The sequence below is a fragment of the Nannospalax galili genome, unplaced genomic scaffold (assembly GCF_000622305.1).
Source record: "Nannospalax galili isolate Female #2095 unplaced genomic scaffold, S.galili_v1.0 scaffold155, whole genome shotgun sequence".
Taxonomy (NCBI): Eukaryota; Metazoa; Chordata; class Mammalia; order Rodentia; family Spalacidae; genus Nannospalax; species Nannospalax galili.
This window is the reverse complement of record NW_008339923.1, coordinates 7,776,275-7,788,275: the sequence shown is the minus strand read 5'-3', so window position 1 is coordinate 7,788,275 and position 12,001 is coordinate 7,776,275. Positions and strand designations below refer to the sequence as shown.

The 12,001-nt window shown below is 43.5% G+C and overlaps 1 protein-coding gene and 1 pseudogene across 7 annotated transcripts in view; one reads left to right on the top strand and one right to left on the bottom strand.

Moving 5' to 3' along the window:
- The window catches only part of Ddx11 (DEAD/H-box helicase 11), a 47,908-nt gene that overhangs the window by 7,145 nt on the left and 28,762 nt on the right, over window positions 1-12,001 (top strand). For 6 of the 7 annotated variants that reach the window (XR_003849789.1, XR_003849790.1, XM_029564309.1 and 3 more), the window contains exons 3-5: window positions 2,433-2,684; window positions 3,078-3,164; window positions 3,485-3,639. Coding sequence is in view for 5 of the 7 variants with exons in the window: in XM_029564309.1 (XP_029420169.1) it covers window positions 2,433-2,684; window positions 3,078-3,164; window positions 3,485-3,639 (494 nt within the window). In the remaining 2 variants the exon portion in view is untranslated. The remainder of the gene's footprint in view (window positions 1-2,432; window positions 2,685-3,077; window positions 3,165-3,484; window positions 3,640-12,001) is intronic. The other variant, XM_029564310.1, reaches the window with a different exon arrangement.
- Window positions 10,821-12,001, bottom strand: part of LOC103735440 — a 9,786-nt pseudogene continuing 8,605 nt past the window's right edge.

Sequence of the window (12,001 nt, the reverse complement as noted above, 5' to 3'; positions counted from 1 at the left end):
CGTGAATCTCTATGAGATTGAGGTCAGCCTGGTTTACATAGTGAGTTCCAGGCCAGCTAGGACTACAGGGAGACCCAAAGTCAACTTTGAGAACAGTTTGACACAGGATAAAATGTACCATGTTTAAGACCAGAAGTTCTAGGTTTTGACTCATGTAATAATCCATGTCACCATATCTATAATCAAGATGCGGTGTACTATATCACCCCTTAAAATTCCTGAATACAGGCCGGGCGTGGTGGTGTATGCTTTTAATCCCAGTACTCAGGAGGCAGAGGCAGGCAGATCTCTGTGAGTTTCGAGGCCAGCCTGGTCTCCATAGCGAATCCAGGCCATCTAGGGCTACAAGGAGACCCTGTCTCAAAAAGACCAAAAAAAAAAAAAAAAAAAAAAAAAAAAAAGTTCCTGAATACCTCACAATTGGTCCTTAACATCTCTTCTTCCACTCCTCCCTCCCACTGCTAACCTCTCTCTTCCTCCTCCTAGTCCCAGTTTTGGTCAATTACATATTTTTAGTTTGAGAATTATATTATTCTCTTTCTGTCTTAGTAGACTAGTTTTGCAAGTGACCAGCCTGTACTTTTTTGTGTCTGGTTTTTACTCATCCAACATAATTTTATCTGGATTCATCTGTGTTGTTGTTCTTTTACTTTTCTTATTTTTCCTGAAGTAGATTTGGGTTGTTTCCCAGATTCCATGTTTTGTGTGTGTGTGTGTGTGTGTGTGTGTGTGTGTGTGTGTGTGCGCGCGCGCGCACGTGTGCGAGTGTGTGCTGGGGGTTGAAACCAGGGCCAGGTGTGTACAAGGCAAGCATTCTACCAACTGGGCTACATCTCCTGCCCTAGGTTGGTATCTTCTTGGCCACGCTGTCTAACCCCAGCCAAGGAGAGTTTAGTTACCATTGTGTCTCTGATACACAGCTTTCCCATGAGACCTACTTGAGGTGCCTGTGTTGCTGTTGGTCTCTGTGTAGACTGGGTATTTCCGGTTCTTGGCATCTTGCTCAAAGTACAAATAGCAAAGTGCCAAGGAATTTTATTCAGAAGCAAAGCAGAAGTATAGTTTAGATACATTGTGAGTGAGCAGAGTGTCCCTGAGTTGTTGTTTGAGGTTTCCTGTTGTGGGGTCTAGGTGAAAGAGGAGTTGGTTGCTAGGGGGAGGGTATGAGGGTCCTTCTGTTTCATTGACAGACTTGGGGTATCTGTTCACCGCTTGTGTCCTTTTCCTATAATGCATCTGATTTTAATCATAGACAAAAGGTGGTAAAACGAGACTTTTCCCTGAAGTTCACTCAGAGGACACAGTTTGCCTTATTGTGCATGCGTCCAAAACCAGTCCATTGAGCTTTGAGAATCAGTGCGGAGTCCCAGAGCTGGAATGCAGATGAACTAGTAAATATCCAGGAACCCAGGCAGGGAATCTAAAACTTATTTATGGTGGCTTCTCCCAGGGCAGAGCAGTCTCCTCTGGAGACTCTGAGCTGCTCTTGGATAGCAGCTCAGAGGGCTAAGTGGAGAAAAGGCCTTAGCTCCAAAGTTTGATTGAACCCAGTGGGCCTGAGGAGCAGCTTTGGCTCCACAGTTTCTTCTCTCGAATTGTGCTTGCTTCCTAGGACTCCATAGCAGAGTACCACAGACTGAGTGTATGTAGCAGATACCCATTTTCTCACAATTATGGAGGCTCAAAGTCTGGAATCACAGTGTCAGTGGGTTTGGGTCCACGACTTTCCTGGTAGATGCTGTCTTTTTCCTGTGTCTCATGGTGCCTTCCTTTATGTGTATATCTAAATTTTCCCTTTTCGTAAGGGTCCCAGTCCTTAGAAGCAGTAGGGCCCACCTAAGAGCCTCCTGTTAACTAATTGGATCTACAATGATTCTGTTTCTAAATAAGTTCACATTTTGAGCACCATAGTTAGGAGTTATGCATAAGAACTTTGAGGGGATGTAGCTGAACCTATAACAAGGACCCATGGAAAATTCTGACCTTTAAGTCAGGAATAGTGTTTTGGGGGAGCAGTTGTCTTCAGCAGTAGCACTCCTGTGATGGATGAAGTTGAGTCTACCCATTGATTTTGTAAAAACTTAAAGTCAAATGTGGCCTTGGCAAGTGTTTTGGGTTTCATGCTCTGTATTTCTTTGCTAATTTTTCACCATTGTCTCGTTATGTTGACAGTATTTTTATGTTAAATTCTTTTCGGAACAGTGAGCTCTAAGATTAGAAAGAAGCTCCTTGGGCCCAGGTGTTACTTCTTCCTTCTCCTGTTTCTATTGGTTATTCTATTACTGATTCCCTTCCTTTCTTTCCTAGATGGTCTTAGAGCATCCTTAAGTTTTCAGAACCAGAGCTTCTTGGAAGTCCTTATTAAAATGGGAAAGTCATTTCAGAAGCTTTCCTTTTTGTCCTGTTTCTGAATATCTATTTTTGTCCTTTAGGGCAAGTCCTTAAGTCTTATTTGTGGGGCCCTTTCCTGGCTCCGTGACTTTGAACAAAGGAAATTGCAAGCAGAAGGGCGTCTCCTTGATCCTGGATCTGGCCCCACGTGTGGTGGGCCTGCCCTGCCCCTGTCTCTGTCATCTTCCTGCCAAGAGCCCCCTGATGACACTCCAAGACCTGCTGGAGAACCTGACTGGGTTACTGATTTTGTGCAGAAGAAAGAACAACGGGAGCTGATGGAGCGCCTGCGGGTGAGCTCAGAGAGTGAGAAGGCGGAGTAGTCCGGGAAGCTAGCCTCATTGATTATTTTTAGTTTAGCTGATATTGTAGTCCCGTATCACTTGTTTCTGTGGTAACTTACAGGCCTTATGTGAACTTGTGTCACTATCTCTGCTTCTTTGCTGTCTTGAACTGATGCTAACATCTCTTCTCCATTTGCGACTCACCTGGGAAGGACTCAGTTGAGGAATGAATTTATTGTGTGCCTTTGGAACAGAGAGGATGTAACTGTGCTGCACTGAGGCCAGACCTGTGGAGGAGGAGTGGAGGGTCTGGCAAAGGGGTCCCTAAGTAGACCTCTTTTTGAGAAAGGCCTGGGTAGCTCTTCCCACAGGACTCTCCTTCATGGTTACCTCTGATTTTAGGAGGAACAGGTAAAAAGGAGGAAGCGAGAAGAGCGTCTGCAGCGGATCTGCCAGGATGTGAGGCTCAAGCATGCAGCCAAGCGTCTGGTGAGTGTGACTGCAGGCTGATGGGATGTGAGACAGGTTGGTAGTGACTGGGATTGAGAGGAGAGAGCAGAGTGGCTGACTCCACTCCTTTCTACTCTTGTCCACCGTCTCCTCGGTCAGTAGCTGGGATCTTGAGTGGTGGAGGCTCTGAGTCTGGAAGAGGATTTCTCCCTGAGTCAAACATTGGGGCTAATCCTATAAAGGTGAATGCGGGACTCTGTCCTTGGTGACAGTGCCGGAGGCCACCTCTGCCAGGGAGTCACCTGGGGGTTCTGATGCCGAGACAGCTTCCCTTTTCCAACTCTGATTCTTCTACCCAGAAACAGGAAGAAGAGGAGACTGAGAGTCTCCTGCGCCTCAGCAAGGAGATGCTGGCTGGGGGAGCAGGCCCAGAGCAACAGGAACAGATAGAGGGTGGAGAGGAAGAGCTGGTCCTGGCAGAATATGAGAGTGATGAGGACAGAAGTGCCAAGAGGTGAGACTGCAGCTTCATGTCACTCTACATCCCTGTCGAGGTAGCTTTTCCCTCAGGCCAGAGGCACTATGAAGCGCTCTGTGAGGGGGCCTGACGGCTACCTGCCCATTTGTTCTAAGTTGGGCTTCTTTTAGGGTCCATAAATGCTGGTGACAACCATGCCTGGGTCTTCCTTTGCACTGTTCTCTTGTGTGTGTTGAGTCAGTTTTCCTCACAGCGGCTCAGAGCAGGTGCTATGTCTGGGCCACAGCCAGGGCTCAGAAATGTGGGGCTATGTCTGGGCCACAGCCAGGGCTCAGAAATGTGGGGCTGGGCCTGCGTGCAGTTAGCCTGGCTCTAGATCTCATATTCTCAACCACCAAATGTCATCATGTGTGGCGTGCATGACCCAAACTGTCAAGGAGTCCCTGTCCTAAACTCTGGTGTTGCTTGAGGTTTCTGTTGGTCCAGAAGTGGTGGATTCTACTTACGCACTTCACTTGTGAGTGAGCCAGAAAACCCCAGAGGGAGGGACCTGGCTACTTCTGGATCACTCAGCTCCTCTCCAAGTTTTTATTTTTATTCCCACATTAATTCCAGTGAGTGAGGCCCTGGCCTATGTGCTGCGGCTTGGAGTTACACTCCAGACACACAGTAATCACAGGTGTCAGTGTTCACATAAGCCATAGTACATGCTATGACTTTAAGGAGGAGGACAGACCTTTCCCCAGCTGGGGGCTTGTGAGGGGTGAATTTGTGGGAAGTTTAATTAGGTAATTGGCATAGGGTGGGTGTGGACTTACCTGTGAATAGCGTACGTTTTAAGGTTGGGAGACAGGTGGTAAATGTGCAAACAGCACCATTTTGAAACCAGCCTGTTTGCTTTGAGGAAAATGAAGTGGTCCCACAGTGTGTGGTGTCATATTTTCCAGAGGTGAGAACTTCTGAGGAGCTGACAGAGGCTTAGGAATGCCTGGAGCATGACGACTGGTCGGGAACATACAAGCACACTGGGCTGGATATGGGAACAGTGTGTGCTTGAGGGAAAATAAGGCCCAGGTATCAGAGCAAAGGGAGAAATAGAGGAGAGAGAAGATCCAAGGTTGAATCAGCTGGCAATTTCTTTTGTCTCATAGCCCATTAAAGACTGGATGGATATCATAGTGCTTCAGGAGGCCTAATTGAGAGTGATGTGCTCCATTTCAGGCATTAGGAAGGTCCCTCAGGCATTGAAGTTCACAGCTGTTTCTCAAAGGCATGAGGATTAAGAAAACCTATCACTTATATCATTTATATGTTTCGTGTTCTGATGGACATTGTGGTCACAGTGACTGTCTATAGTGTAACATCAAGGGCTAAAAGCCTACATGAATCCAGGAAGGATGAATCCAAACCCTTTACAGGCTACATGTAGCACCTGTGGCTTCACCTCCTGCCACCTTTTGTCAGATACCAAGTATGGTAGCTGTTTTGATTTCCTAAATGTGCCAAGTCGCCCCCTTTTCTTTCTGAGGGTTTACAAATGTTCTTCCCTCTGTTCAAAACATCCTTCTCACCTCTGTTGGCAAATTTCTTCACCTTTTTAAAATCTACCTCCCAGTCCCTGTGGCCTGGATGCATTAGCCACTTACTGTTTTCTTTTTCCATTGGCTTTTTTAGACCAGTTCTCACATTGTAGCCTAGACTGGCCTTGAAGTCTTGTGTACCACAGTGTTGGCTGGCCTTGTACTGAAGGGGACCCTCCAGCTCAATATACTGAATACTGGGGTTACAGTGTGCTGCAGACCTTTCCCCAGGTGGGGGCTTATGAGGGGTGAATCTGTGGGAACTTTAATTAGGTAATTGGCATGGGGTTGGTGTGGCCCTGCCTGTGAATAGCTTACATTTTAAGCTTGGGAGACAGGCAGTAAATGGGTGCAGACATCACCAGTTTGAAAGCAGCATGAAACCATACTCAGCTCCACCTGTTTCCAGCTAAGCTGGGACCTGCTGGTGTTTGAGTTTTTAGGCTTTTCTTCCTTCCTAACACTGGACTATAAGCTGTTCCAAGGCAGGAGCCAGGTCTTCATTTAAGGGTTTATTCTCAAGAGCTGAAGTCACATTTGGCATATATGTGCTTAGTGCAAGATCTGAGTGAGCACACATGAGCTTTTCTGTCCTACAGTATAAATTTGAGAATTTCAGAAATGCCAAATGTCAGCGGTCTTGGTTGAGTAAAAGGTTGTGATCCCCACTTATTTATATCTGTGTGTGAATGTACTTCTTAGTGGTAGTAGAAGACCTATAGTTTTCACTGTATAGGCTAAACACCCACAATCACCACCTGTCTCCCCACAGAATGTATAAGAATGCCTGAGTTAGGTACCCAGTGTGTGCTCAGCTCTTGGCCATTTTTCCTTTAGTCTTTTCAGTGTCATCCAGTGTCATGAACTGAGTCACTGAGTTAACTAAAAATGGAGGTTTTTCCTCTCTGCTAGAAACTTTCTAGAAGTCCACAGTTGTGTAGATTTCTCTCTCACTAGCATTTGCCCTCTGAGAAAGATGCCTGTCTTTTCCTACAACTAAAACCCTTCCTGGTTCTCTGAAGAGGGTAGATGATAGGATCACTGACTGCGGGAAGGATGTGCTGGGTTAACACTTGTACACAAAGAGCAGGAGCTGGATAAGGCTAAATTGGGCCTGCCCAAGGTGGTAGGATGTTGTGTTAGTCAGGGTTCTCTAGAGGAACAGAACTGATAGAATGAATATATATTATGTTCATATATTCACATGAGTGATATATATTAAAATATTTTATTAATCAACTTACTTAGAAGTGAAAACAACTGAATCATACCAGAGAAACTAAGAATGCAGTAATTGCTCGGTGCTTGAGTCTGTCTGCCTCAGCAGTCTGAGTTGTACCCCAGAGGCTTTTTCACACTGGAGTGGCTGAGAACTCAGTTCAGTTTGTGCCTCAGCAGTCTCAATCTAGTCTGGAAAACCTGGACGGTTCCTAGAGAGATGCTAATCCCTAGTCAATGATGGAAGCCTGGAAACACTGGTTCTGATATCAGCAAAGAAGTCAGCAATAAAAAAAAATTCTTGCTGGATGTGGCGGCACTTCCCTCTAGCTCTGCTTGGGAGAAGGCAAACAAACCGGAGGAATAGACTTCTGCCATCCCTTTTTATAGTAGGAGAAGGTGCCGCCCGCATTTGGGTTAGGTCTTCCTACATTACTTAAGGCAATTAAGGCAATTGTCAGGTGAGGCTCTCTCCTCAGGTGATTCTAATTTGTGGAAAGCTGACACTAAAACCAACTCTGGGGGGAGGAGGCATGAGCGCTCATAAACACCACAGCCTTTAAGGTGGCTTTGTGGTGTCCATTTATTTCCTAGAGACTTGAGGACAAGGGTACGGCAAAGCACTTGAGTGATGTCGCTGATTAGAGGAATGAAGTGTTCCCTAGGGCCTGGTCAAGGGCCATGAATCCCCCAGCTTCCTATCCCCAGCTTTTCTATAGGGACTTGAGCATCTCTTTGGATACAACAGATGCTGTATATGAAATGTTTGCTCTTAGCTGGGCATTGTGGTTTGTAATCCCAGAAGTTGAGAGTCTGAGATAGGAGGATTTAAGACCAGCCTGGGCTACCTAGTGAAATCCTGTTGAGATAGTTAAAAAAATTGTTTTATTTTGGGATTATAAACTCGTGCAACCCCTATGGAAAGCAGTGTGGAGAACTCTTAAAAATCTAAAAACCAATGTGCCATATGACCTGGTTATACTACCCCTTGGTATATACCCAAAGGACTCTTGTATTCTATTGCAGAGATACTTGTACATCCATGTTTGTTGCTGGTCTTTTCACAATAGCTAAGAGATGGAAGCAACCTAGGTGTCCCTCAATTGATGAGTGGATAATGAAAATGTGGTTCATATATACGATGGAGAAATACTCAGCAGTAAAGAAAGATGAAATCATGAAATTTGCAGGTAAATGGATGGATCTAGAAACTTTTATACTAAGTGAAGTTACACAGACTCAGAAAAATAAAAGACACATGTTCTCCCTCATTTGTGGATCCTAGCACCAAATCCTTATAAGTGAGTGCATATCCTGATGTAACTGCAGGGACCAGGAATATGGAAGGAAAACAGGAGGTAAAGGGAAAGAAGGAGCCTGAGAGAGATTAGTAGGAGACAGGTGTTACTAAGGGAGAAATGTGTAAAAAGGGGATAGTTAGATGGGAGGGGGAGAAGGAGGGCTATACAAAGAACTATGGGGATAAAGAGGAAGAAGGCGCTCTAGAGAGGTGGGACCATAGCAGACAGAAATTATCAAAGGAGAAATGGGGAAAATGGGGACACTTTAAATTGGGAGGGCAGGAAGGGAGGATAAGATAGGGAGGGAAAGAGGAGAAATAAATAGTGCCTAAGTAGTATAAAAAACCAGAGGGAATTGTATTTGTCCAAAAACCTCCTGAAAAATTACACGTAACAATATCTCTACATGAGTCTGTGAGTATAGCTGAAGACTACATAACAAGAAACTGTGCCAGACAGGAGAAACCTTCCTTTGAGTTGTTGGCCAGGGTAGTCCAAGAGACTCCCAAAATTACACAGGCTATTGCCACAGTCCTTGATTGCCTCCCAGAACTTGAAGGTAAGACCGTATTGCTGAAGACAGGACATACTTTGGACTCAGGGTTTGGAGCAACAGAGCTGGAACTGACCTGGAAGCCACCTCCCCTGAAGTCTAGCTCACATAGCTTTGGAGAATACCATGCAAGCTGCTAAGGGAGAATATCAATCGATGGTTCAACCTTCAAGGCCTAAAAAACCACATCAATGACCAGCACAGCAAACAGCATTGGTGTAGTAGTGGCACTTTTATATTGGGGGTAATCAGCAGCTACTTAATTGGACTTAAAGCCCACTCAGTGGGAGGAAACTCCTGTGTGGTTTTATAAACCTAGTCAAATACCTATTACTGGCAAGGTCATAGATCTTAAAGAAAACTCCAAGGCTATTTCATCCGTAGACAGATGTAATTTCTTACTATGTGCAAAATGTGGATCCATAAATTTATAGACAAGTATCCTAGTCACCACCCATCAAAGGAGCTTCTTTTTCAAGAGACAGATAATTACAGAGTTCTACAACTGGCCACACACAGAGATTGTGAATTTTCCAAGTCTTAAGTGACACATCTAGGATGCAACCTCTACACCTAAGGCTCATGGAACATAGAACAAGGGATGAACAGAACACTAATGTATCTTTCAGTTCTTGTCAGTGAAGCTCCCTCATGCAGCAGAGGACCAGGAAAGCAAAAGGCCACAGATGACCAAACTTCAGAGAATAAGAGTCTGTAGAGTGTGAGTCTTGGACAGGACTCCTATATTAAAATCCCCCACCCAGGGCTTAGGAACCATTGAGGAAGAGGGAGCAGAAAGATTGTAAGAGCCAGGGAGGAGGTGCATGACCATATGGAAATAGTCCTATAGGCACCTGGGCCTCTTCTCATACAAACCTACTGCAGTGATGTCAGCCTGCACAAGACCCATGCAAACTTGAGTAGACAAAAACCCAGCACAGAACTGTAGAAATGTACAGCAGGCCCCAATCTTAGTCAAAGAATTATTGGCAGCTGATTACTGCTGGGTGAGAATAAACTCATCTTAAAGGGAGGACCTCTAGATAGGCTGACTAGACCTGAGTGGATGAACTTGTACTGAGGGATATCTGGGGACACTACTGATAGACCTTAACACAGATGACAGAGTGTATGAACTCCGGGGAGGGGGGACTGTGAGAGGGGGAAGGGGAAGGGGTTATAAAGATGATTTTCTGTATGAAACACTCAAAATTCAAAAAACTTTTATCTAGCAGCAATTGCATTTTTTTTTGAAGGTTGTCGTCATTGTTTTTAATTGGGGGAAAGTATAAAGTAATCTTGCTTAAATTATTGTAAACAAAACAATCCAACACAAGAGCAAATGGTCAGGAAGTCTCAAGCATTAAAGTAAAAACTGTAAGTGGGCTTCAGTAAATTTGCAGGGCAAATAGAAGTTTGAGTCCATATTTTGTTTTTTTCTTTAAGGTTTAATGTAACTTACATTTTTCATCACGACACAATTAAGGAGGCTTTTAACTTCTGAGGTATTGTATTAGTTACTTTTCTGTTGCTATGATAGAAACACTGACCAAAGCAACTTTATAGGAAGGAAGAGTTTATTTGAGCTTATGGTTCCAAAGGGGCAAGAGTCCATCATGGCGTGGAGGCATGGTGGCAGATGTGGCTAGAGGAGAAGCGGAAGCTAAGCTCTCACAGGAAGCAGGAGAGTGACTGGAGATCGGGCAAGGCTTAAAAACTCTCCAAGCCCCCTCCCAGTGATGTGCTTCCTCCAGCATAGCCACACCTTTAAGACCTTCCAAAACAGTGCCACCAACTGGGGACAAAATGTCCAAATACTTGGAGCATATGGGGGACATTCTTATTCAAACCACCACAGGTATTAAACCACTATATTATCATTAACAAAAATTACCCCCAGTTAAATTCCAAAACACTATTTGCAGAAATATTTAAAAGGCTTATCACTGGGGAAATGGTAGGCCAAACATTTAATCAGCCAAATATTGACATTTTATTAGGTTTTTGTTATAGGTTTTGTGTATATATATATGTATGTATATATATACATATATATATATTTTTAGATTAAAAAAATTATTATCTTTATTTTGTGTGTATGTGTGTATTGCCTGCATGTATGTAAGTGCACCCCTGTCATGCAGTGCCCTCGGAGGACAGAGGAGGCCTTCAGATACCCTGGAACTTGAGCTATGGACAGTTGTTAGCTACCATGTGGGTGCTGGGCTTTGAACCCGGTTCTTCTGCAAGAACAGTCAGTGCTTTTTTTTTTTGGTCTTTTTTTTTGAAACAGGGTCTCCTAGTAGCCCCAGCTGGCCTGGAGCTCACTATGTAGTCCAGGCTGGCCCTGAACTCACAGAGATCCGCCTGTCTCTACCTCCCAAGTGCTGGGATTAAAGGCCTGTGCCACCACATCCAAGACAACTTAGTTTTTTAACAAAGCACCCTAACTACAGATTCTGAGAGATCACACATTTGCTAAGGTGTACATATTTACTGTTCTTGTCACAACTGACAGACCCAACGGAGCAGATGCTGCTAAGACACAGTGGGAATTCAGTTAGCTCAGTCAATAAGACTGTCAGGGGGACATACATTATGTTAAGTCCCTGTGAGAGGAAGAAAATTTCTATAGACTCTGAAAATTAAATCCAAAGCTGCACTAAGAAGAAGTATCATAACCTACTGTTACACCCATTACTTAAGAGCAATGTGTCTGACATGCCTTAAAATACATACTTGTACTATTGAAAGAAGTTTGGAGCTCCAAAAAATTTGGACAACTCTTCCTTAATCAGCAAAATTTCATCTGTGATAGCAAGACGTTGTTTAAACTTCTCAACCATGACTACATGTGTTGAAATGGACGCATTGTACATGGAGTTCTGTTGTGGGTATGCTGGTGTAAGCATAAGATGGTACCTATCGCTGGGATTTACCCTTGGGTCCCATACAGGCCAATTAAGATTACATTCTTCAAGCTGTCTCAATTGTACTTGTTTTGGCCATTCCCATTTAGAAAATTCCAAGAAAAATTTATATACAAGAGTTGATGCTATTGCATTTTGATAAAGTTGGCAAGTTCTTCCTAGCCAGCCTGGGAAACACCACCTAGGAAACATAATATATTGGAACAGATGTTGTGCTGTTTGGCCCATAGTTTGATAGCTCTCAGAGTTAACCTGAAATTGTCAATGTTTGGTACTAGATGTAAAATTTCATCAATTATCCTGCAACCATGAAGACTTCTTATGCATGTTATATTTAAGCTTTTTTTAAATATTATTTTTTATTTTTTTAGAAGAAGCATATCGTTACAGCTTTAATATGCTCAATGACAGTTGCCAGAGCAAAGATACATCTCTTTCAAAAGTGGCTATAAAATTTTTGGGTTCGCTGTTGAATTAATACAGTTATATAATATTTTTTTTTTTTAACTATACAACTACAAGGGGAACGCATAGCCACAAATGCTGCCAAGCAGCCCTGGTTGACCTAGTTCATGCTGTAGTGAAAAATTGGGTCTAGGGTACAGAGTCAAAGAATACAGTTCTAATTAAAATATTCAGAATACTCGTTTTTGTTTCTGTTTTTTAAACTAACTCTGGCATTAAACAACTAAATATCTGGACCTAATGGAGAGTATATAGGAAATTAAAATGATTTCTTCTTTAACTTTTAGATACTCAATTGTAATGAAACTATGCGTTTAAGTTCTAGGCATTTATGTTTATTAAGTTCTATTA